The 24,291-nt window shown below is 42.5% G+C and overlaps 1 protein-coding gene across 3 annotated transcripts in view; it reads right to left on the bottom strand.

Annotated features, from left to right (window-relative positions):
* The window catches only part of LOC124142734 (mitochondrial Rho GTPase 1-like), a 29,230-nt gene that overhangs the window by 2,668 nt on the left and 2,271 nt on the right, over positions 1–24,291 (bottom strand). For 2 of the 3 annotated variants that reach the window (XR_007222507.1, XM_048400737.1), the window contains exons 2-20: positions 23,851–23,909; positions 23,478–23,559; positions 22,578–22,621; positions 21,516–21,569; positions 20,496–20,606; positions 20,027–20,077; positions 19,510–19,611; positions 18,737–18,778; positions 18,517–18,573; positions 17,317–17,425; positions 16,508–16,628; positions 15,953–16,037; positions 13,705–13,850; positions 12,707–12,801; positions 11,804–11,895; positions 9,072–9,194; positions 6,606–6,731; positions 4,194–4,390; positions 2,396–2,464 (exon numbers count right to left, since the gene is read on the bottom strand). Coding sequence is in view for 2 of the 3 variants with exons in the window: in XM_048400737.1 (XP_048256694.1) it covers positions 2,396–2,464; positions 4,194–4,390; positions 6,606–6,731; positions 9,072–9,194; positions 11,804–11,895; positions 12,707–12,801; positions 13,705–13,850; positions 15,953–16,037; positions 16,508–16,628; positions 17,317–17,425; positions 18,517–18,573; positions 18,737–18,778; positions 19,510–19,611; positions 20,027–20,077; positions 20,496–20,606; positions 21,516–21,569; positions 22,578–22,621; positions 23,478–23,559; positions 23,851–23,909 (1,765 nt within the window). In the remaining variant the exon portion in view is untranslated. The remainder of the gene's footprint in view (positions 1–2,395; positions 2,465–4,193; positions 4,391–6,605; positions 6,732–9,071; positions 9,195–11,803; positions 11,896–12,706; positions 12,802–13,704; positions 13,851–15,952; positions 16,038–16,507; positions 16,629–17,316; positions 17,426–18,516; positions 18,574–18,736; positions 18,779–19,509; positions 19,612–20,026; positions 20,078–20,495; positions 20,607–21,515; positions 21,570–22,577; positions 22,622–23,477; positions 23,560–23,850; positions 23,910–24,291) is intronic. The other variant, XM_048400738.1, reaches the window with a different exon arrangement.

The following is a 24,291-nucleotide window of genomic DNA, read 5'->3' as shown; positions in this document are numbered from 1 at the left end:
TAGGATGGCTAACACAGGACTTTGCTTCTAAAAACGGGGATTTAAACATTTGCTGGCACAGTGTATCTTCATCTTATTAAGATGTTAAAATTTGCAGGAGCACCTGTTCTATTACCAACTGATAGATCACCCCCCCCCCTATAAGCATATGCGATGAAAGCAGTGATTATTGGAATACAGATAACACACAGCATGAGTGTACCATTTTCTTCGAATTCAATAACACTAAATGGGTTAATCTTTTAACAGCTTTCTTACAACTTAACCTAACAAAAAAGCACGTGTAATTGAAATCTAACAAATTAACTACCGGTACTACTCTTGCAACAACGGTAGGACCCTGTTTACTGCGAGCCTGCTTGTTTCCTTGAGGTGGAATTGATGAGATCGGCACTAGTATAGTCAGACTATGCCAGACAGGCACAGGAACTCATCGGTGTTGATAACTGATTGAGCATTCTTTCCTCATGATATAACGCCAAGAACTGCTTTCAGTATTCCTACAAACGGGTAAACATCACTTTCCTGCAGTTCTGTTAATCAAGGACTATCTGTTTCTGCAGAATCATTATCCGACTAAGCATATCCACACTGTTCCCATCAGAAAGGATGTTTATCTATTCAGTAACACTAATGAACAGTAGCTTCGTACTCATGGTGCAGGAGGGTGAAGGAGAGAAAACCCAACAAAATGTTTCCACATGACAACATCATTTCCACATAGAACAGAAAGGGTTAACCAGTATAGTCACATGCATCATGTTAGCAACAATGGCAATGCAGAGAAGTTAGCTGTGAAATGGTAGCTAGGTACTGCTCTGGTTTTCCAATCTGACATCCACTGAGAGCTGCGATTCATGCCTTCATAACGTTCTACCTATAACAGATGCTAATTGTCAGAGTGCAAATTACAGAATATCCTGCACAAGTTGATACCCCTGGTTCCCAGAAAGTTAACCTCTGAATAGCGTCAAACAAGGAAGGGAGCAGGTGTGACGTTTGTCCATGATATTCTGTAATTTGCACATGACAGATCCTGCAATGCCAAAGCAAAATCAGTATCAGATTTTACAAGAATGTCATAATGGCGTGAATCACAGCTAAGTATCAACGACCAGTTGACGTAGGACAGTGATGACAGAGCAGTAAATAGCCACGATTTGCAACTACAGAGAAGTGTGCCACAACAGGATGTTATGTTCCTGGGCCGTGTTCCACAAAGTGATGCTAGAAGTAATTGCCACATTGTAGCACAAATTTACAACTGTCGTCGCTTTGTGGAATAAGGCCTTGGACTAGTTGAGTAGGGTTTAGTTTCTACAGCCTCTCTGTATTCTCCTGGGACTGTCTGTACAAGCATCTACAGTACATGGGGACACAAGTCTAATTCTCTCTATCTATGCTGGAGTCACCAGCGGTAGAAACTAACATTTCTAGTCCACTCCTTATAATGATAACATATAGCAAATCCCTTAAAATGCCAAATTTCTACTGGTCATTATGATACCTTACTATTGGGCATTTTGGAAAGGACAACAGGACTGGTGCTAATTTCTAACGCTGGTCACAGTGGTCTTTAAGTTGTCATGCCATCTACTAGTTTAAACAAAGGTCATCTAGTTTGCAAACCTTTTCAGTGTTGACCTTGTATAAGTGCTATATTAGGTTGGGAACCATTCTCTATCATGTGTTAACACCCCAGTGAGTGACAGAGTAAACAAGGTTGTGCACCTACCAATCGGTACCCACGATGCAAGTCATGACAGTAACAAATTAAACGTCTGGAGACACAGAAATCATACAAGCATTGATCATTTACTGTCTCAAAGTGATACAAGCACTGTTTAACTTTGTTCCCCAACCAAGAATCTGAACAAACAGGGTTTTTGTTTCAGTTGTATAATTTCAAGCCCTGAAAAGAGAGGCCGAAACACCAAATGACATAATCACTGTGAGTATAAAATCTACAAAGGAAAAAAAGAAATAAAATCAAACAAATATATACACCACAGACTGAAATACAGATGCAATGAGGAACCCCATGCTGTTAGACAAAGAGTATAGAGACACGCAGGTCATGGAGATGCTTTCACATACATCGTCAACTTCAGTAATGTTGTCCAAAAAGAAATGGTGGTTTAGTATGATATACCTAAAGGTAGTTATAAAAGTCATAAATTAATGCTAATGTGAATATCATATAAGTAAAAGTACCTATAAAGTTATAATAAGAATGTGAATATGAAAGCTTAAGCATGTTTAGTATGTCACATAACAGGTTCTGAGAGAGTTGTGTTAAGGCAGAAGTAGTATGTTGTAAGGAGATAGCATGTCCATGAGGTGGGTCGGTATTAAAGAGGTGACATGTTAGGAGAAGGTTGGAAAGGGGAAGAACCTGAACTTCTCCTCCAGCCAGAGAGACTTCTGATGGACCAACAGCATGTGTACTAGACGTTTCAGATTGCTGAAAAACACAACCAGGACAATGCTGCACTCAAACTAGGCTGCACTCAAACAGAGAGAGGAGGGCTGGAAGATCATGTACAGAAGGACACGAGGACATTCGATACAGCTGCTGAGTATCATATACAATGTGGGACAGATGTCACATTACATGAAATGCATGTACGCTCATGTGATGAAGGGCATCCAGACTAGAAGTCATCTTGTTTTGTGAAAAATGATCAAAGTGATGAAATGGCTTAATGTGATACAGATAGGACAATGGAGCTGGTTCGAGGATTCTGTTGGTATGAATACAATGTCTTCTTGAGAAAGAGGATTCTATATGTATTCATATCCATTAATGATAGTGAGTGAGTGACTGACTGAGGGAATTGGTTTAACGCTGTTAGCAATATTCCAGCAATATCCCGGGAAACAGGTTTCACTCATTGTACCCTTGTGGGGATATGAACCCTGTCCTTTGGCAGGACAATCAGACAACTTAACCACTTGGCTACCCTACTGGACCTCATCAATAATGATATGTAGAGTATGTGAGCACGGTTTTAGCACTTTGAGAAATATTCAAACAATATGATGCCATCTGAATCTGGGGAATGGGCCTGGGACATAGCTGAAACCATTAGACTTCCCCAAACCCCTGAAAGGAGTCCGATACACCTGTACATGCTGATCTAGCTAAGCAAACCCCACCCAGAAGCACTGGATCATTATTCATCCATCTACGCCATAATCTAAGCCATCCATCTGTAGGCTCCCATAACCAAATTCATTCAAGGGATCGAGATCGTGGTTACATGTACAACACAACATGTGCCTTTGCTGAAATAAATGTTAATATTAATGAAATGAAAAAAACATCATATCTTATAAAAGGGAAACATTTTACCCACACAAAGTATTGATGCAAATGAAGTGTTCAAAACCACATTAATACAGAAATGATTAATCAAAGAGTGAAACACAGAAGAAAGGCTACAACTGCGTTATTAACTTCAGTATCTGAAACACACGAAGCATGACTATCTGGACATTAGGGTCAGACGCTGGTTGTTCTAGATCATCAAATAAGTTTAACGATGAGGTGTATCCATCTACTGTGTTGCCCTCGAGCATGTCCAGGTTGTAAACAGTAGACTTAACCAACGGAAGAAAGCTTGAGAGGCAAGTGCATTCGTCACCACTCGCCCCTTTCCGTAACCTGCAAGAAGACTCGTCCCCCTATCGATGAGTGTTATGTGTGAAAATACGACAAACCAATCAGACTGCACGTATGACTTCAAGTACTTTGGTAAAAGAATCCCTCAGGAATAATGTTTGACTTTACATATATCTTGCACCTACAGATATCCCCAACAAACAGTTAAATATGTCCCATCATGCTGTATAATACCGTAAGTGCCGATGTGTTTTAAATAGCGTCTGGAAAAAAAATATATATGGAGAAAGTCACGTGAATCATTAACCAACAAGTTGACAATTCTCAAATATGCCCGTATGCATTTAGACAGAACCCAGTTGCAAAAAATGGCCACGAGAGGGGCACGAGTCGCTATTTAGCTTGTCCCGGAATAACACGAGTTAGCCACGAATGAGGCAAGTGTAGACGTGATGAGGTTTGACCAACAGGAACATGCGCTTGTGACATTAGTAGCTCCTAGAACAAAGGATGAGACGTTTGAGAAAAAATGTCAAAAGTTGAAATGTTAAGAGAATGTGTAACCTACGGATATGCAGCCATAGTTGCAAGTTTGACATAAACATCCCAGTTGACTTTGTCGATGCAGGTGAAATATTGAGGTGGAGGTAACTTGTAGCGGCTACAGAACTGGGCTGGGGTGAACTCATAGTCCTGGCGAACCTCAGGATGCTCAGCCTTACACGCCACTATCAGGGTGGGGATCTTACTGTCGATGAAATGTTTCTGGAAAAGAGACATCAACACAAACGTAGACTAACAAGGGAATGATCTTACATTTTCACTGTATATCAGCTTAATACTGTCACATGACTTCTTAAGAGGAACTGTCGAAGGTAAAAAAGTTTGTTGTTTAAATTTGCAATTTTAAACTGCCATATTAAGCCTGGACTAGACAAAGCAGTGATTAATATTATGTACAACATATCATTTGGGGCATGATGACATGCAATCAAACAAGTACCCAATCTGTATAGATTCGCCTCTTGCAACAAGTACATAAGTCTGCCAACCCAGTCTATATAGGATCGCCTCTTACATCAAGTACCCAAGTCTGCCAACCCAGTCTATATAGGATTGCCTCTTACAACAAGTACCCAAGTCTGCCAACCCAATCTATATAGGATCGCCTCTTACAACAAGTACCCAAGTCTGCCAACCCAATCTATATAGGATCGTCTCTTACAACACAAACCCAAGTCTGCCAACCAAGTCTATATAGGATCGTCTCTTACAACAAGTACCCAAGTCTGCCAACCCAATCTATATAGGATCGCCTCTTACAACAAGTACCCAAGTCTGCCAACCCAATCTATATAGGATCACCTCTTACAACAAGTACCCAAGTCTGCCAACCCAGTCTAGGATCGCCTCTTACAACACGAACCCAAGCCTGCCAACCCAATCTATATAGGATCGTCTCTTACAACAAGTACCCAAGTCTGCCAACCCAATCTATATAGGATCGTCTCTTACAACAAGTACCCAAGTCTGCCAACCCAGTCTAGGATCGCCTCTTACAACACGAACCCAAGCCTGCCAACCCAATCTATATAGGATCGTCTCTTACAACAAGTACCAAAGTCTGCCAACCCAGTCTATATAGGATCGCCTCTTACAACAAGTACCCAAGTCTGCCAACCCAATCTATATAGGATCGCCTCTTACAACAAGTACCCAAGTCTGCCAACCCAATCTATATAGGATCGTCTCTTACAACAAGTACCCAAGTCTGCCAACCCAATCTATATAGGATCGCCTCTTACAACAAGTACCCAAGTCTGCCAACCCAATCTATATAGGATCGCCTCTTACAACAAGTACCCAAGTCTGCCAACCCAATCTATATAGGATCACCTCTTACAACAAGTACCCAAGTCTGCCAACCCAATCTATATAGGATCACCTCTTACAACAAGTACCCAAGTCTGCCAACCCAATCTATATAGGATCACCTCTTACAACAAGTACCCAAGTCTGCCAACCCAATCTATATAGATTCGCCTCTTACAACAAGTACCCAAGTCTGCCAACCCAATCTATATAGGATCACCTCTTACAACAAGTACCCAAGTCTGCCAACCCAGTCTATATAGGATCACCTCTTACAACAAGTACCCAAGTCTGCCAACCCAATCTATATAGGATCGACTCTAACAACAAGTACCCAAGTCTGCCAACCCAGTCTATATAGGATCGCCTCTTACAACAAGTACCCAAGTCTGCCAACCCAATCTATATAGATTCGCCTCTTACAACAAGTACCCAAGTCTGCCAACCCAATCTATATAGGATCACCTCTTACAACAAGTACCCAAGTCTGCCAACCCAGTCTATATAGGATCACCTCTTACAACAAGTACCCAGTCTGCCAACCCAATCTATATAGGATCGACTCTAACAACAAGTACCCAAGTCTGCCAACCCAGTCTATATAGGATCGCCTCTTACAACAAGTACCCAAGTCTGCCAACCCAATCTATACAGGATCACCTCTTACAACAAGCACATGCTTCTGGGGACCTGTTCTACCCTGGAATCCCCATGAGGTAGGTTTCAGGTGCACCTCCCTGTGCTATTACTCCTGCTGCTCAATAGGTTCAGACAAGGTAACTCTACATTATTCTCTTCCATATACTGGACACACTAAGGATTATACTATGTGTTTTGAAGATTTTTTTTCCAGAAAACAAATGATGGGGACAGTAATTGTTTCCTTCAGTAAGGAGGCAATAATGTTAACACTGACATTTAGCTATGTTCCAGAAATACATTCACTTCTGATAGTAAAGTAGAAGTTTGTCATCTTTGTGAAACTCTGTATAAACCAAACTAAGTCTGCACATTTTCAGGTCCCGGTTCAGGGAATTGACAAGTGTTATAACAATCTCCTTAGTGGATAGTGTCGAAAACAGTTACAAGTCAAAAACCTGCATCTTACCAAGTACATTCTAGCACAGAATTCAAACGACCGTGGATTGGTGACATCATACACGAGACATGCCACATCACAGTCTAGCTCCGTCGGCGTCAACATCTCACACATGGCAACATCTACTTCATGGAGCTGCAAAGCAAAGTGCACATCAGATGTTTGTCTCAGCTGATGTTTTTTCTAATAAATCCCATACTACATGGTAGGAAGAGACTGTCTATGAACCACACAAATCCATGCCTTAATTTATAACCTGGGAAATTAATTTCTTTATAATTTAAATAATATATTTAAGCATGGAGTAAGATCTGAAGGACAAAGACTGCAGCTGATCTAATATTAAACTATTGATGAAGACTCAAGATAGCATGCATTTGATTTTGGGACAAAGGAAGTGAAGTCATTCAAAGAGTAAAGATTAGATGTAGCAGGCTTTGCTCTGCTACCTAGTTTGTGCAAGAGAGAAAAGGGAGATGGTACATGAGGGAAAGGGGAGATGGTACATGAGAGAAAGGGGAGATGGTACATGAGAGAAAGGGGAGATGGTACATGAGAAAAAGGGGAGATGGTAGTTGAGAAAAAGGGGAGATGGTACATGAGAAAAAGGGGAAATGGTACATGAGGGAAAATGGAGATGGTACATGAGGGAAAAGGGAGATGGTACATGAGAGAAAGGGGAGATGGTACATGAGAGAAAGGGGAGATGGTACATGAGGGAAAGGGGAGATGGTACATGAGAGAAAGGGGAGATGGTACAAGAGAGAAAGGGGAGATGGTACATGAGAGAAAGGGGAGATGGTACATGAGAGAAAGGGGAAATGGTACAAGAGGGAAAGGGGAGATGGTACAAGAGGGAAAGGGGAGATGGTACATGAGAGAAAGGGGAGATGGTACATGAGAGAAAGGGGAGATGGTACATGAGAAAAAGGGGAGATGGTAGTTGAGAAAAAGGGGAGATAGTACATGAGGGAAAAGGGAGATGGTACAAGAGGGAAAGGGGAGATGGTACATGAGAGAAAGGGGAGATGGTACATGAGAGAAAGGGGAGATGGTACATGAGAAAAAGGGGAGATGGTAGTTGAGAAAAAGGGGAGATGGTACATGAGGGAAAAGGGAGATGGTACATAAGAGAAAGGGGAGATGGTACATGAGAGAAAGGGGAGATGGTACATGAAAAAAAGGGGAGATGGTACATGAGAGAAAGGGGAGATAGTACATGAGAGAAAGGGGAGATGGTAGTTGAGAAAAAGGGGAGATGGTACATGAGGGAAAAGGGAGATGGTACATGAGAGAAAGGGGTGATGGTACATAGGGGGAGATGGTACGTGAGAGAAAGGGGAGATGGTACATGATGGAAAGGGGAGATGGTACATGAGAGAAAGGGGAGATGGTACAAGAGAGAAAGGGGAGATGGTACATGAGAGAAAGGGGAGATGGTACATGAGGGAAAGGGGAGATGGTACATTAGGGAAAGGGGAGATGGTACATGAGGGAAAGGGGAGATGGTACATGTGAGAAAGGGGAAATGGTACATGAGGGAAAGGGGAGATGGTACATGTGAGAAAGGGGAAATGGTACATGAGGGAAAGGGGAGATGGTACATGAGGGAAAGGGGAGATGGTACAAGAGGGAAAGGGGAGATGGTACATGAGAGAAAGGGGAGATGGTACATGAGGGAAAGAGGAGATGGTACATGAAGGAAAAGGGAGATGGTACATGAGAGAAAGGGAAGATGGTACATGAGAAAAAGGGGAAATGGTACATGAGGGAAAGGGGAGATGGTACAGGAGAAAAAGGGGAGATGGTACATGAGGGAATGGGGAGATGGTACATGAAGGAAAAGGGGAGATGGTACATGAGGGAAAGGGGAAATGGTACATGAGAGAAAGGGGAAATGGTACATGAGAGAAAGGGGAGATGGTACATGAGGGAAAGGGGAGATGGTACATGAGAGAAAGGGGAGATGGTACATGAGAAAAAGGGGAGATGGTACATGAGAAAAAGGGGAGATGGTACATGAGGGAATGGGGAGATGGTACATGAAGGAAAAGGGGAGATGGTACATGAGGGAAAGGGGAGATGGTACATGAGAGAAAGGGGAGATGGTACATGGGGGAATGGGGAGATGGTACATGAGAGAATGGGGAGATGGTACATGAGGGAAAGGGGAGATGGTACATGAGGGAAAGGGGAGATGGTACATGAGAGAAAGGGGAGATGGTACATGAGGGAATGGGGAGATGATACATGAGAGAAAGGGGAGATGGTACATGAGGGAAAGGGGAGATGGTACATGAGGGAAAGGGGAGATGGTACAAGAGGGAATGGGGAGATGGTACATGAGGGAAAGGGGAGATGGTACATGAGGGAAAGAGGAGATGGTACATGGGGGAAAGAGGAGATGGTACATGAGAAAAAGGGGAGATTGTACATGAGGGAAAGGGGAGATGGTACACGAGAGAGGCTGCTCACCATGAGGTACTTCTCTTGTCCGTACACCTGCACTGTGTTCATGGTGAAGCTGGACAGCAAGTGTTTGTTCAGAGTGGCCACATACCTCAGGTTCCGACTCAACAGCCCTTGCAGTAATGACGTCTACAAACATCACAAACATAACAAGGTCAAAATTTAGCCAATACTGCAAGCAGCCTTGTATCAGAAGGATGCTAACACCATCCAACTTACAGATATTGGAAATTTTACAATAAATTGTATACTGTTACAGTATTTATATACTTATCCTATCTCCCACTACTCACTTCTTCTTTCGTTCATATATGGAAACGTGCTTGAACAAACTTTCAAACTTCTAAAAAACAAATCACCCGAACACATCCAAGCATCATCATGGTCACCGCCCTATCAAATGGGTCACTTACTGTTATCCCATGCACAGCGACTTACACGATCTGATTACCCCTGCCACATCATTCTCTATGTTAGAGCTAACAGGATGTGATGAGCTGTGTTGTGGGGATGGTTGGGAGGGCATATAGCTTGTGAGATTGGATAAGCATATAAACATACAATTTCTTGCAAAATTTCCTAATTTTTTAACTTATCCTATCTCACACTATGCATTAATCCCATGGTTGGACCGTGAGGCGTAGATATCCAAGTCGATGTTGAAGACCGAAGTCTCTACAGACGGAATAATTCGCCCTCTGACTGGGAACTTATATTCTGTATGTACACGCATCAACTATCTGCACTGGTGTGCAGTTGACAGCTGATATGCCAGGATCAAGGGACCAAACTAGTAAAGACCCTGAACGTCTGTAATAGATATGTCACAGAGACAGTGGGAAGCAAAGACTGTATCTGACGGATGGTCGATTGACGCCAAAAGGAGATGTTAGTGCAGGAAACTTCTGTTGTGGCCGCTGTAGAAAGTAGGATGAAGAGCCTCTTCTGGTAGCACTGAAGTGCTCTTGCGGCCTCAAGGTAGATTCGAAGCACTCGAACCGGATATAAAGATATATCCTCCAGGTCAGCAGGGCTCAGGATGGATGCCAGCGACCCTTTGGTAAACAAATGATCTTGTTCCCTGGAAGCTGATTTTTCTTGATAAAATCCCAGAAAAGACTGGAAAAACCTTCCCATTCTGGAGCCTCTCGAACTGGGTCCTGTTAACATCCAGGGCTAGATCGCCAACTCGTGCAAGGGCATGGGCATGGGCAAGGGCCAGGATAAAAATGGTCTTAAAGGTGATCAACTCAAAATTCTTGTCAACAAGCAGTTCATACTCTGCCAAAGTCAAATGATAAAGTATGTCGTTTAAATCCCAAGGCAGTGGATGTGACTGAGATGAATGGTCTGCCAACTGTTCCAGTTTTAGTAGCAATATAAATGGAGTTGATCAAGAGTAGTAGCCAAAGTAGACCCCTTAAGCTTTTGCATGGATTGTAAATGATGGGGGTTTATTGGCGATCTGTTGCAGAGAAGCAGTGGTGGGTGTTGTGATGTCGAAAGGTCAACAGTAGGCCTCAAATGCTTTCAAACACTTGTGGCTTGTAAGGCTGAGCATCCTGAAGTTGGCAAAAGTTGATCACGAGCAACAGTAGCATTGGTTGAAGAGGAGCAATCGTCATCAACCTGAACATCACACGAAGGAGCAGGAGACTGGTAGCAGGCGGTCTAGGAGCTCTAAAGGGGTCAACCTGAGGCGTAATCGAGGCAGGTTCGGACAAATCGACGGAAAAAAATACCATGAGGACGTCCAAGGTAGCTGGCGGTTCCAAGGTAGACATGGACCTGGACACTCCGGTGACTGATTGTTGATCCGGCAAAGACGTCGTCAGTAAACAAACTATCCGAGACACTGTCATCAGCCACCAATAGAGCAGGCACGGCAGGTTCCGGAAGATGGTTTCACTGTATTGGTGAAGGGGAGCCGGCTTAATTGTCTTCTGAGTTTTCTCAACAGCTGACGGCTTGTCCGAGTTCTTGGATTTCAAGTGCCAGTCAATCTCGCTTCAATGGCGATTGTGTAAATACATGTAGAAGGAATCAGATGTCCACACTTTGAACAACGCTACACCTGCCACTGTAGTCACAACATAATTCAAGAGGGTCAGAGTATACGATGTTTGAGGATATACAGCAAGAAAAAACAACCCAAACCTATATTCTCTTAAACACTCAGGGCACGTGTACATGGTGTGGCGATGAGAAAGAGAATGATTTGGTAGGGGTAATCACAAGATCAGGTCGTGTAGGTCGCACGGGATTACAGTGTTTAATCATTTGTTGGGGTGTTCACCAATGTGATGCTGGGATGTGTAGCCTCAGAAATTGGCACTAGTCCTGAAGTCCTAACCAATCTGCCCAATAGTTAAGGTATCATAAGGACTAGTAGAAATTTGCCATTTTTAGGGTTTTGCTAAATGTAATCAGTATAAGGACAAGCGGACTCAAAATGTTAGTTTCTACTCCTGTGTGTTCAGGTGATTTGACTTTTAGAAGAATGAAACGTCAAGCACGTTTCCATATGGGATCGAAAGAAGAAGAAGTGCATAGTGTAAGATAGGATAAGTCTAAAACACATTTGTCTTTTTAATTATTACACTTACATCTTGTTTGAAAAAAGTGAGATCTATCACAGTAAATTTGTTACACATTCTTGTTTTGCTGTCAAATACAGTATTATTTGATCATGTTGATGAAAAACAGGAAAAAAACTATATTTCCAAACTTGTACCTACCTTCCCAACATTCTTGGAACCCAATACATGACATCGAAATACATTTCTTGTTGTTTGTCTCTTTTCTAAGTCGATCTTCTTGTCTCGTGTCACTGCAAAGATGAGATGAACAATGACAACATTTGATAATGAGTGAGGTGAGGTGAAATGGGGTGTAACGTCGCATCCAAGATTATTGCACTTATATAGCGACGTGTGGTAATGAGTGAAAGCTGTTAAAGGATGCAATTAAACCATATTCCATCTTTATCATCTCGCGGCAAGTCTGGACCAGACAAACCTGTGACAGACAGCATGAGGGAATATCCACGCCATCCGAGCACGGTGACACAGTCAGTCAACCTAACCACATCTTCATCATGTGTGTGTGAGAATGTGTGAATATTTCACTTACTTGACAACATCCTTTAAATAATCAAATGTGGACCAGACAAACCAGTGATTCAAGTTGTGAGCAATGACCTACACTGTTGGGGTATGACGACATACTGTTAACAAGGTCACAGAGCTTGACCACCCAATACCCACCCATTTGGTTGCCTCCAACGATCAGCAGAGATTGCTGAGGGCCTATTCTAACCCAGAATCTGCACAAAGTTCTCCCCCAGAATCCCCTTGGGAGGGAGGTAAGATCAACAAGGCTGTATGATATACTATGTTGTAATACGATACTTATGATACTTATCACAACAGTAAGGTTGCCATCAGATAGACAATTAATAGAGTCCACTAGTGATATGGTGGCTTTTGAACATAACAGCTAAAAAGTATAATTTTCAATTTACCATCATATCATCTTACATATCCTTCTATCATTTTGTTTTGACACGTGTTGCCAGCACCGTGTTATTTCAACAGTACTTTGACCAGCCGAGAACAGTATGACAGTGGTAGATTGTTTACCTTGTATAGCTGATAGCTGAGTTTCATGGTGGTAATGGTAGCCAAGGTGTCCAAGATATTCTAAAGTCCTTGGAACATCTAGTAATGTTGTTAATCTGAAATAAATACATCAGATACAGTCAAGTTATAGTGAAAAGTCAAGTAAACCTGTAAAGTATAGCAGAACTCCTATCGTCGATGTTCATGATGTCAATCACTGGACTGTCTGGTCCAGACCCGATTATTTACAGTCATATAGCCGCAATATTGCTGAGTGCGGCGTAAAAAACAACAACAAACCAACCTAGTAACAGAATTCATTCTTACTTCCAACATGGGATCAGTGTGCACACGATTTTCATTCTGAGCTCCCTAGGGAGCATACAACTCAAGCTGCCTTGTCAGGCGCTAGAAGTCACATTACAATCTCATCCCACCAGGTACCCATTCACCGCGTGGTGAACAGAGGCATATTTTGAATATTGTTACTTGCCTAATGTGACACACATGCTCCATGTACTTCAGACCTGTAAAGAATAGGTCTTCAGCAACCCATGCTTGCCATAAGAGGCGACTATGCTTGTTGTAAGTGGCAACAAATGGGACTGGTTGGTCAGGCTCTCTGTCTTGGTTGATGCGTGTCATCATATCCCAATTGCGTAGACTGATGCTCTTGATATCAGTCACTGGACTGTCTGGTCCAGCCATGATTATTTACAGACCGCGGTCATATAGCTACAGCGTTAAACAACAAACAAACAAACTACATGTGCTTCAGTGTGGGGCAGGCCCGAAGCCCAAGAAACGCTCAGGGGTCAACCTGCCGTACTGTCACCAATCCAACTACTCCCTGTGACCAACATTGCTTCAGTTCGCCTGATTTCGGACCTGTACGCTGGACACCGGTCACCACAACATTTATGAAGCTATCTAGTTATAAGCCAGATAATGCCAAACACAATCCCTAAAATTTGAGAGACAGTTGATAACAAACTACTGAAAATATTGTAGCGACTCACGTCCACTGTGCGAGGTATCCCTGCAGGGCGATCCAGCCCTCACTGTTGGTGCACACGGTGTTGTTGACGTCGGGCCCCCACGGCATGATGGGGCAGGTGCTGAACAGATTCTGCAGCTCGGTTGGGTTCAGGCAGCCATCACAATCCTGCAACACAGAGGACGGGAATCATCAACACGACTGCTATGATGAAAATATGACAAGAGCTGTGATCATGATTCAGGGAGTATAGGTTTAAGCCACTATTCAAGCAATATCACGGTGGGGACACTAGACTTCACACATTGAGGAGTGATAAAACTCAAGTCTGAGGCATGACTTGTGAATGATTTCCCCACCAGGCAAGCCTACCGCTCCCATGGGAATGAAAGTTAAAACTATCAACGTGCTTTTGATAAATAAAACACAAGGTCTTTCAAATCACATGTCAAGTGAGTGAGTCATGTGCATGTGTGCCTGAGTGAGTGAGGTGCGTGTGTGCCTGAGTGAGTGATGTGCGTGTGCCTGAGTGAGTGATGTGCGTGTGTGCCTGAGTGAGTGAGGTGCGTGTGTGCCTGAGTGAGTGAGGTGCATGTGTGCCTGACTGAGTGAGGTGCGTGTGTGCCTGAGTGAGTGATGTGCATGTGCCTGAGTGAGTGATGTGCGTGTGTGCCTGAGTGAGTGAGGTGCGTGTGTGCCTGAGTGAGTCATGTGCGTGTGTGCCTGAGTGAGTGAGGTGCGTGTGTGCCTGAGTGAGTCATGTGCGTGTGTGCCTGAGTGAGTCATGTGCGTGTGTACCTGAGTGAGTGAGGTGCGTGTGTGCCTGAGTGAGTCATGTGCGTGTGTGCCTGTGTGAGGTGTGTGTGTGCCTGAGTGAGTCATGTGCGTATGCCTGAGTTAGTCATGTGCGTGTGTGCCTGAGTGAGTGAGGTGCATGTGTGCCTGAGTGAGTGAGGTGCGTGTGTGCCTGAGTGAGTGATGTGCGTGTGTGCCTGAGTGAGTGATGTGCGTGTGTGCCTGAGTGAGTGAGGTGCGTGTGTGCCTGAGTGAGTCATGTGCGTGTGTGCCTGAGTGAGTGAGGTGCGTGTGTGCCTGAGTGAGTCATGTGCGTGTGTGCCTGTGTGAGGTGTGTGTGTGCCTGAGTGAGTCATGTGCGTATGCCTGAGTGAGTCATGTGCGTGTGTGCCTGAGTGAGTGAGGTGCGTGTGTGCCTGAGTGAGTGAGGTGCGTGTGTGCCTGAGTGAGTGATGTGCGTGTGTGCCTGAGTGAGTGATGTGCGTGTGTGCCTGAGTGAGTGAGGTGCGTGTGTGCCTGAGTGAGTCATGTGTGTGTGCCTGAGTGAGTGAGGTGCGTGTGTGCCTGACTGAGTGAGGTGCGTGTGTGCCTGAGTGAGTGAGGTGCGTGCGTGCCTGAGTGAGTCATGTGTATGTGCCTGAGTGAGTGATGTGCGTGTGCCTGAGTGAGTGATGTGCGTGTGTGCCTGAGTGAGTGAGGTGCGTGTGTGCCTGAGTGAGTGAGGTGTGTGTGTGCCTGAGTGAGTCATGTGCATGTGTGCCTGAGTGAGTGAGGTGCGTGTGTGCCTGAGTGAGTGAGGTGCGTGTGTGCCTGAGTGAGTCATGTGCGTGTGTGCCTGAGTGAGTCATGTGCGTGTGTGCCTGAGTGAGTCATGTGCGTGTGTGCCTGAGTGAGTGAGGTGCGTGTGTGCCTGAGTGAGTCATGTGCGTGTGTGCCTGAGTGAGTCATGTGCGTGTGCCTGAGTGATGTGCGTGTGTGCCTGAGTGAGTGAGGTGCGTGTGTGCCTGAGTGAGTCATGTGCGTGTGCCTGAGTGAGTCATGTGCGTGTGTGCCTGAGTGAGTGAGGTGCGTGTGTGCCTGAGTGAGTGAGGTGCGTGTGTGCCTGAGTGAGTCATGTGCGTGTGCCTGAGTGAGTCATGTGCGTGTGCCTGAGTGAGTCATGTGCGTGTGCCTGAGTGAGTCATGTGCGTGTGTGCCTGAGCTTCTTGACACAAACCAGAAGGCCACACATTGTCTCCCCCAATCCTCAAACGTCAGCTTTTCTGACACACAAGCTTGGGAATCTTGGACCTTTTCTGCCCTGCAATACCTATGGGGAGGTTCTAAAGTCCAAATGATTTTCATCCTACAGATCTCACCTCACTGGAATAAGGGAACAGAATGTGCCTACAAGAGGCACAATTGCCACACGTGATGATTCCCATGGAAGTCCCTCAGGGGATGGACGTAAGCATAAAGATGCTGCAAACACTTACCTCATCATACTTGTCAAAGAGGTTCGTGAGAAAAGAATATCCTTGGTGTGTCAGCTCAGTTGTACTTCCTGGTCCCACTTGCAACCTGGAAAATGACCCACAGATTGCAAATAATCACAATATCACTCACATTCAATATGGGTGGAATTAGTACAGTTAAAATCCTGTTACTTAGGTCAATCCCCTGTGAAGGCACCTCAACTTAGAGTGAGTGGGTATTGTTTTATGCAACTTTTAGCAATATTCCAGCAATATCACGACAGGGAACACCAGAAATGGGCTTCATACACTGCCCCTATGTGGGGAATCAAAAAGGGGTCTTTGGCATGACAAGCAAACACTTAAACTACAACGGCTACCCCACCACCCTTTATGCCTTTTGAAGTATGTACACAATGGCCTGTAAAGCAGGGTTTCCAAATTGACAAGGTTTCACTGGATACTGACATCAATTCTCTGGAAGAACAAGTTCATTTTAAATGTATCAGGCCTATCTTATAAGATTTTGGCTTTATTTTGAGGCTTAGATCTGTAGTACTTGGGTAATGGCCTGACCTAGGCGCAATGAAGTCTTTCGTTAACTGCAGGTTGTCGTCATATCCAAACTTGCGTAGCACCGTCCATGTCGTTTCATGTCTTCCCTTCTGTATGAATAGTGTATGCAGAAACAAAAACCCTGCAACAGATAAACAGCAGAGGTAAAAGGACTGGAACGTATACCATTGTATACATCAGATATACAACATTGATACAGCAGAGGTAAAAACATTAGAACATACACAGTAGAGTGAGTGAGTGAGTGAGTGAGTGAGTGAGTGAGTGAGTGAGTGAGTGAGTGAGTGAGTGAGTGAGTGAGTGAGTGAGTGAGTGAGTGAGTGAGTGAGTGAGTGAGTGAGTGAGTGAGTGAGTGAGTGAGTGGGTGGGTGAGTGAGTGAGTGAGTGAGTGAGTGAGTTGGGTTTAATGCTGCTCTGGGCAGCATATCTGGGTTAGACATGGCCACTAGTCTGTAGAGGTACAGCAGAAGTACAACATATCTGGGTGAGACACAGCCACTAGTCTGTAGAGGTACAGCAGACGTGCAACATATCTGGGTGAGACACAGCCACTAGTCTGTAGAGGTACAGCAGAAGTACAATATATCTGGGTGAGACACGGCCACTTGTCTGTAGAGGTACAGCAGACGTGGAGCCTATACATGGCAGATGTACCTCTGATGACAACACAGTATATCATGTCATCATTACTACATTATTAATTTTACTAACTGTTTAAGTATACTTATATCATATCCACCAATAAAAGTATAAATAACAGAAAATAACTCCAGGCATTTTCAAGAACAATATGGTGTTCAGTTGGTTACCTTTTAGTGAAATGCCATCATCACAAATGCCCTCGCTGGTGTGCCGACTGACGATAGCCTTCACATCCTCTAATGCTTGCGGGTGTAAAGGTGCATTGAAACATTTTTGCTGGAAAACAACATGTATGTGCTTTACAAGACTCGTAATTATTTAATTAGCAAAATCTCTATTTTTATAAGTTACTTGCACGAATGAGCTATGAAATGAAATTTATTCATTCTTAAAGTATAACCATTGGTTTAACGTGATGCATTTACATAGCTGCTTGTACTAGTCTGGATATATGCCTGTTTTAGCCCCCGAGCTACCATGCCACAGTTAAACATGGAAACTCCACACAGACACAGTATACTGACTCCAAGCTGACCAGTGCTTGTAAGATCCCCTTAAAGTCGAGCACCATGCAGGCTAATAACAAGTACCATCTTTTAATGACTTATGGTATGACGTGGCCAGGTGAATGAACTACAGAACTTCCTCTCTCCAGGCAGACCTCTATCCACTACAACACTGCGGCAGTCTGTAAGTGATGAGGGTGACAGGTCTGCTTCGAGATATGAACTACAGAACTTCCTCTCTCCAGGCAGACCTCTATCCACGACAACACTGAGGCAGTCTGTAAGTGATGAGGATGACAGGTCTGCTTCGAGATATGAACTACAGAACTTCCTCTCTCCAGACAGACCTCTATCCACTACAACACTGCGGCAGTCTGTAAGTGATGAGGATGACAGGTCTGCTTCGAGATATGAACTACAGAACTTCCTCTCTCCAGACAGACCTCTATCCACTACAACACTGCGGCAGTCTGTAAGTGATGAGGATGACAGGTCTGCTTCGAGATATGAACTACAGAACCTCCTCTCTCCAGGCAGACCTCTATCCACTACAACACTGCGGCAGTCTGTAAGTGATGAGGATGGCAGGTCTGCTTCGAGATATGAACTACAGAACTTCCTCTCTCCAGACAGACCTCTATCCACTACAACACTGCGGCAGTCTGTAAGTGATGAGGATGACAGGTCTGCTTCGAGATATGAACTACAGAACCTCCTCTCTCCAGGCAGACCTCTATCCACTACATCACTGCGGCAGTCTGTAAGTGATGAGGATGGCAGGTCTGCTTCGAGATATAATGAAGATTTATAAACCTTTCATCTCATGTTTGTCAACAGCTACTTGAGTCTGTTCATTCCTACCTGAAAGGCGTTCACTTCTTGATCATTCAGGTTGTTATCATTGTCCAAATCACAAATCTGAAATATAAATTGTAAATAATATCAATTTGTAAACTTGGTGATTGATTAGTATAAGATAGAGAGTTGACGTGGTGAAACCTGTCAGCAAGAATGAAAACCAGGTTTGAAAACATCCACATTAATAATGATACTCACAACATAATGTCAAAAGCACACTTACTCTGAAAATTCTTGTTAAAGCCTTCCTGCAACCAGGCGTCAACTGAAAAATAAACACTTTTTTCAACACCTATTTAACTAGAGAGAATGAAAAGCTCCTAATAAGTGACTGTCCGGATTGTGAAGTAGGTTTTAGGACCTCATATTACCACTGACTTAAACATTTGACCAACAATGTGGTATCTCATATCTAAGTCTTTAATCAGAAAGGGACATCTCTAAGAGATGTAAAAGGCCTCACATTGTAGTGAGTGAGTTGAGTTTAACAGCGCTGAGAACAGTATACACTTATATCACAGCATGACATCTTAATGTGGGAGGGTTAACACTTCAATGGACAGATCTGGGGTAGATCTGGGGTCTTCAGCAACCCATGCTTGCCCTAAAAGGCGACTATCCTTGTCGCAGGAGGCGACAAAAGGGATCAGGTGGTAAGGCTTGCTGACTTTGTTGATGCATGAGATCATATCCCAATTGCGTGGATCAATGCTAATGATATCAATCACTGGATTGTCAGGTACAGACCTGATTTTATACAGAACACATCATATAGTTGGAATATTGCTGAATGTGGCATTAAACAAAAAACAAACAAATAAACACTTCAGTGAAACCCATGAGCATGTGTATAGTGCTGACAAACCTAGAATAACAATTGAGGTGAACCAGGTTTTCGAACCATTTCATAGGTTTCTGGTGTGTCCAAGGGACGCAACTCTGTAAGTACAGTTAGACATAGCCCTTCTGTCCCTGTGACAGTAATGCAGCACCTACCTCTTTCTCTTCAGGGTTATATACAGGGGCTGTGGGATGTAGGACTGCCTTCTGGGCATAGTAGAACACTTCGCTGATGTTTTTCAAAGTCCGTGCAGAACACTGTCAAAAGTCAAAGTGAAACACATTTCAAGCACGGTACACCTTAGTAAAGTGGGATACAAAAATGTTAGCACATAATTTGGGAAACAATTTGTGTTTGTCAGACAAAAATTAATTAATTATTTTAGTGATATCACATCACCCAATGCTTTGGTTTCATGTTTTTTATACGTCAACATGATTGGTATGCTTTGAATCTGTGTATGCACTTGCAGCATCTTTATGCAAATGTTACAAATCTGTTTCAAATATTATATGCTGATATGAATCAAATCAGAAGATAGTGGTGAATGTATTTCTAAATACTTCAAGTGGTGTACTACTGTTAACATGGTTGATTCTGTTCCTTCCTGCTAATACTTCCAGGGTGTCATCTTGAGGCTTATCTGTTCAATCAAAGTGTTTAGATACTTACTTCAACACATGTTTCCACTTCTGCAAAGTCGTTCATGATGGGAAGAATTGTCTGGCAAGAAGAAAGTATTGTCAAAATGAAGGACGTTTAATGTTGTTACCCTAGAAACACCAAAAGTAATTAAATTGAGGTCTGACGAAAGAAAAAAATGAATTATGATAATTAATAACCATTGTTATTTGATAAAGTTAACTCCTAAAAAAAGAAACTCCATTATAATGAATAATCGGCTTCAACAAACAAAATAATTCCCCAGCAACATTCATCACCCTTCATGGCAACATGGATATTGTCTCAGAAATACAGCAAACTTATCTTACAGGTTAGTCTTTGTCATATTCAGAATTAGAGAGGTGTGCCAACTTTTATGAAATATCCAGTTTCACAACATGCTCCAGAGTACAGCTTGTCAGCTGCCATGTTTGGTTCAGGTTCACAAATGGGAGATAACTCTTGGTTAATGTATTACCTCTAGAGATGGAAAGTCTGCTAGGTCAACTTTGTTCCCCACAAGAATGACTGGGGTTCGGTGCTCATCCCCCAGACTTGCACGCAGTAACGGCAGCCAGAACATGGTCAACTAAAATGGAAGGGAAACATATGTTTGAATAGGCTTTAGATAACTGTAATGCATATATTATTACACTTATAACATGATTCTTGCAAACAACAAAAAACCAAATATCCTCTGATATGTTAAAGCCTTGGAAACAAAATTTTCCACAATTTCATCCTTCATAATTTCTACTAGTTGCATGAATACCTTTATCATGGGGAACTGTGGTTTTGACAAAAGGTTTTGATATGTATTCATACAAAGATGTCATAGTAGCAAACTAAGGAAGAGAATATATGGTCGGTCTCCATGGTGAACTGGATTCACAGCACCAGTGTGCTTGGACATATTGCTTTGAACGTTGTCGGGGCAAATTGCTGAGCTGGCTTCAATTTGCCCCTTGCTATGTCCATTCTTACACCTATCAGTGCTAATTACCCCCCACCCCCATTTGCCCAGTGTTCATTACAAATTACCTAGCTCTGATTACTTAAGTATTGGCTTCCATTGTCTATTGCTAATCACCTATCAGCACCAATCATCTGTTGGCTTCCTTTGTTAGTTTCCACCCATTGTTATTTTCAACCCTTTGTTATCTTATTAATTTTGTTGCCCTTACAGGTACATATATATGCCCTCTGCCTCATGACATTCATTCACATGATGAAGGAGTAAGCATATACTCCGAAACATTGTGTTCCTCATAGTAAAGAAGTTGACATCCATCAATTCCACCCATTGTCATTTTCCACCCTTTGTTATCTTATTTATTTTGTTGCCCTTACAGGTACATATATATGCCCTCTGCCTCATGACATTCATTCACATGCTGAAGGAGTGTGTTCCTCAAAGTAAAGAAGTTGACATCCATCAATTCTCTTCCTTATGTGTATCACTTCCAAATGCCTGTCAAAGACCCATAGTAGCACCTACCCTCTGAATGGAATCCTCGTCTGTGACAGAATACACCACACAGATGACACTCGCCTGGAACAAACACAGATATTAGGGGGAAATTACAAGTGTAATATCACAAAGGTGTTTGTTACACAGCATAATAGAACCGGTCTTCCTTCACACCCTTAAACACACCATGGCCATGGTTTTCTGAGCCTAGTGAAATCATTCAGAAATAATCTATGTTGATTTGCACCAAGAACATATTGTCCTGGACTTATGTCATATGCTAACCATGCTAACAACACAGCCTTCACTAACACATGACTAACTTAGTTACCTCGAATCACATTTTAGTTATGTTAGTCTTGAGCATGTTGAAACTATCAAATACAAATATCAAATAGTATGCATCTATCCAAATTATGCATACTGATAATCAATGATTTGGAAAATGGATTAAACATATACTTACTGAGAACCATATTTTTTATGAAAGAGTAATGTTGTTTGGATTGCCAGTTCTATTGTCCACTGATTAACCATCTGATGCTAATACTTAATGTAAATCTATACTTCAATGGTATTCAGAGAACTGAAATGTTCGACCTGTGAAGATCCGGGTTAGAATAGGTCTTCAGCAACCCATGCTTGCCATAAAAGGCGACTAACGGGAACGGGTGGTCAGGCTCATTGACTTGGTTGATGCCTGTCATTGTATCCCAATGGTTTGATGCTCATGATGTCAATCACTGGATTGTCTGGTCCTGACTAACTATTTACAGACCGCCATCATAAAGCGGGAATATTGCTGCGTGCAGCATTAAACAACAAACAATCAAAGAAACAACTAAAAAGTTCAAAAGACTAACACTATAACAGTTTTTAACAGAAAATGGAATTCACTGTCGAGATTGTCTCCAGACATGGATCACCAATAATACATTATTATATGAAGTGTCATTAAAATCCTTGATCAGGGCAACCAACTGAAAGAAGCACTGTGACAGATAAAACAATCTACTTGCTGTCATTGACCTGAACAGTTTTCTTAACAACATGTGTAACAATACATAAATGTACAATTTGTGAACGAACCTTAAGAATTTCTTCTTGAAGCACATTTTCATCTTGTTCTTGAGCTGCAAATGACAATATTTGTATGAATGGTTTGGGTAAGGATAATAACTCTGGGACAACAACTTCACGAACAGCCCTCTGGCGACAATATTTGTATGAATGGTTTGGGTAAGGGAAATAACTCTGGGACAACTTCACGAACAACCCTCTGGCAAATGACCAGCAACATGGCTGATGACATCAAGTGTCTAGTTGATATTTCCACAATCTCATTAAAATCTGATCTTAGTTCTCGATATCGCTAAACAAAGATCTGAAGACATCCCATTAAGGATCATGTCAGAACGACCTTTCATCCAACCAATCAGAGAGCCGCTTACCAGATCATGAAAGTGACAGTCAGAATGTGTTTTCTAACATGCAACCATGAAATATTTAACACGGGGTATTCCGAACGACAGTAATGGGTTTTATGATTATATCCATACAATCTAGGCCATCTATAAGCCATTCGAGAATGTTCTTCTTATCATTTTATTTAATTGAGAATACGTCAAAATATGTTTCGAAGCGTAGTCGCCAGTTTAAAACTAGTGTTGTAAAGCTCGAGAAAGCTGCCTTCTGATTGGCTATGTCGATTTCTTGTCAGTCATTTCATTTGTCGGTCAAAATTCGCGAAAGGTCGTTCTGACATGACCCGTAATAGGATGTCCTCAGATCTTTGTTTAGCGGTAGCGAAAACTAAGATCTGATTTTAATGAGGTTCATGTGAGTGAGTGAGTGAGTGAGTGAGTGAGTGAGTGAGTGATGCAGATCAATGCTTAAAGTCATTCTACAAATTCTCTTTAGGAAGCATCGTGATACAATGCACATGATACATGATCATTATTCTGCTCATTGTGTTGGGTGAGAACCTACCTGAGTAGTCTACGATGTGCGTAGGTACGTGTTCTGGTGTTACATCAGCTGGGATGGTGATCTCCTCTGCCCGGGATGGTACCTTGCAAAATGTTGTGTACTTCATCAATGGACTAGAAAACATTGTGTCCAGTAAAACTGAATTACTTTTTATAATATACCACATAACAATAATAACAATAATAACAAGATGCAGATTTCAGATAAAAGTACAAGATCTTACAGAGCTTTACATGTTGCTTCCTCAAACTTGCCTAACAAGATTTCAGTTTAAGGATTCTCTCTGAATTTGACAGCTCTTATATATTTGATTAAAATAATCACAAAACTACTGAAAATGGGCTATGTTGATCAATAATCATAAAATACTCACATCTTCAGCAAACTCTTCACTTACAAGTGACAATATCAAGGATGTTTTGCCAACCCCAGCTGGAAATAAGGAAAATTGGGTATCATGGGTTTAGATCGATTGCAAGTCTAGGACACGGACTAATTGTTATTCAGAATATCCTGAAGTTTTTTCTCCACAATTGTAATGATATTGAAGAATATTCTACCAACAAGCCCAACATGAACCTGTCTTATTGCCTTAAATCTTTAACAATGTTACTGTGGTATACAATAGGCCACAATGTTTCTCCTTCAATTTTTTAAGACAATCTGTAATTAACCTTACCTATCTCAGACATTTCCGATGAGCATGGTCAGGTGTCATCTCAGTTCATGGTCATTTAATATGTTCAGTGTTTGAAATAAACTTAAGTACAATATTACGATTCTGGGGATCCCTAAATCGTATGCTGTAGGGTAA

The sequence above is a fragment of the Haliotis rufescens genome, unplaced genomic scaffold (assembly GCF_023055435.1).
Source record: "Haliotis rufescens isolate VD_foot unplaced genomic scaffold, xgHalRufe1.0.p SCAF_20, whole genome shotgun sequence".
Lineage (NCBI taxonomy): Eukaryota > Metazoa > Mollusca > Gastropoda > Lepetellida > Haliotidae > Haliotis > Haliotis rufescens.
Note: the sequence above shows the minus strand (reverse complement) of the source record. Positions and strands in the feature narration are given on the sequence as shown.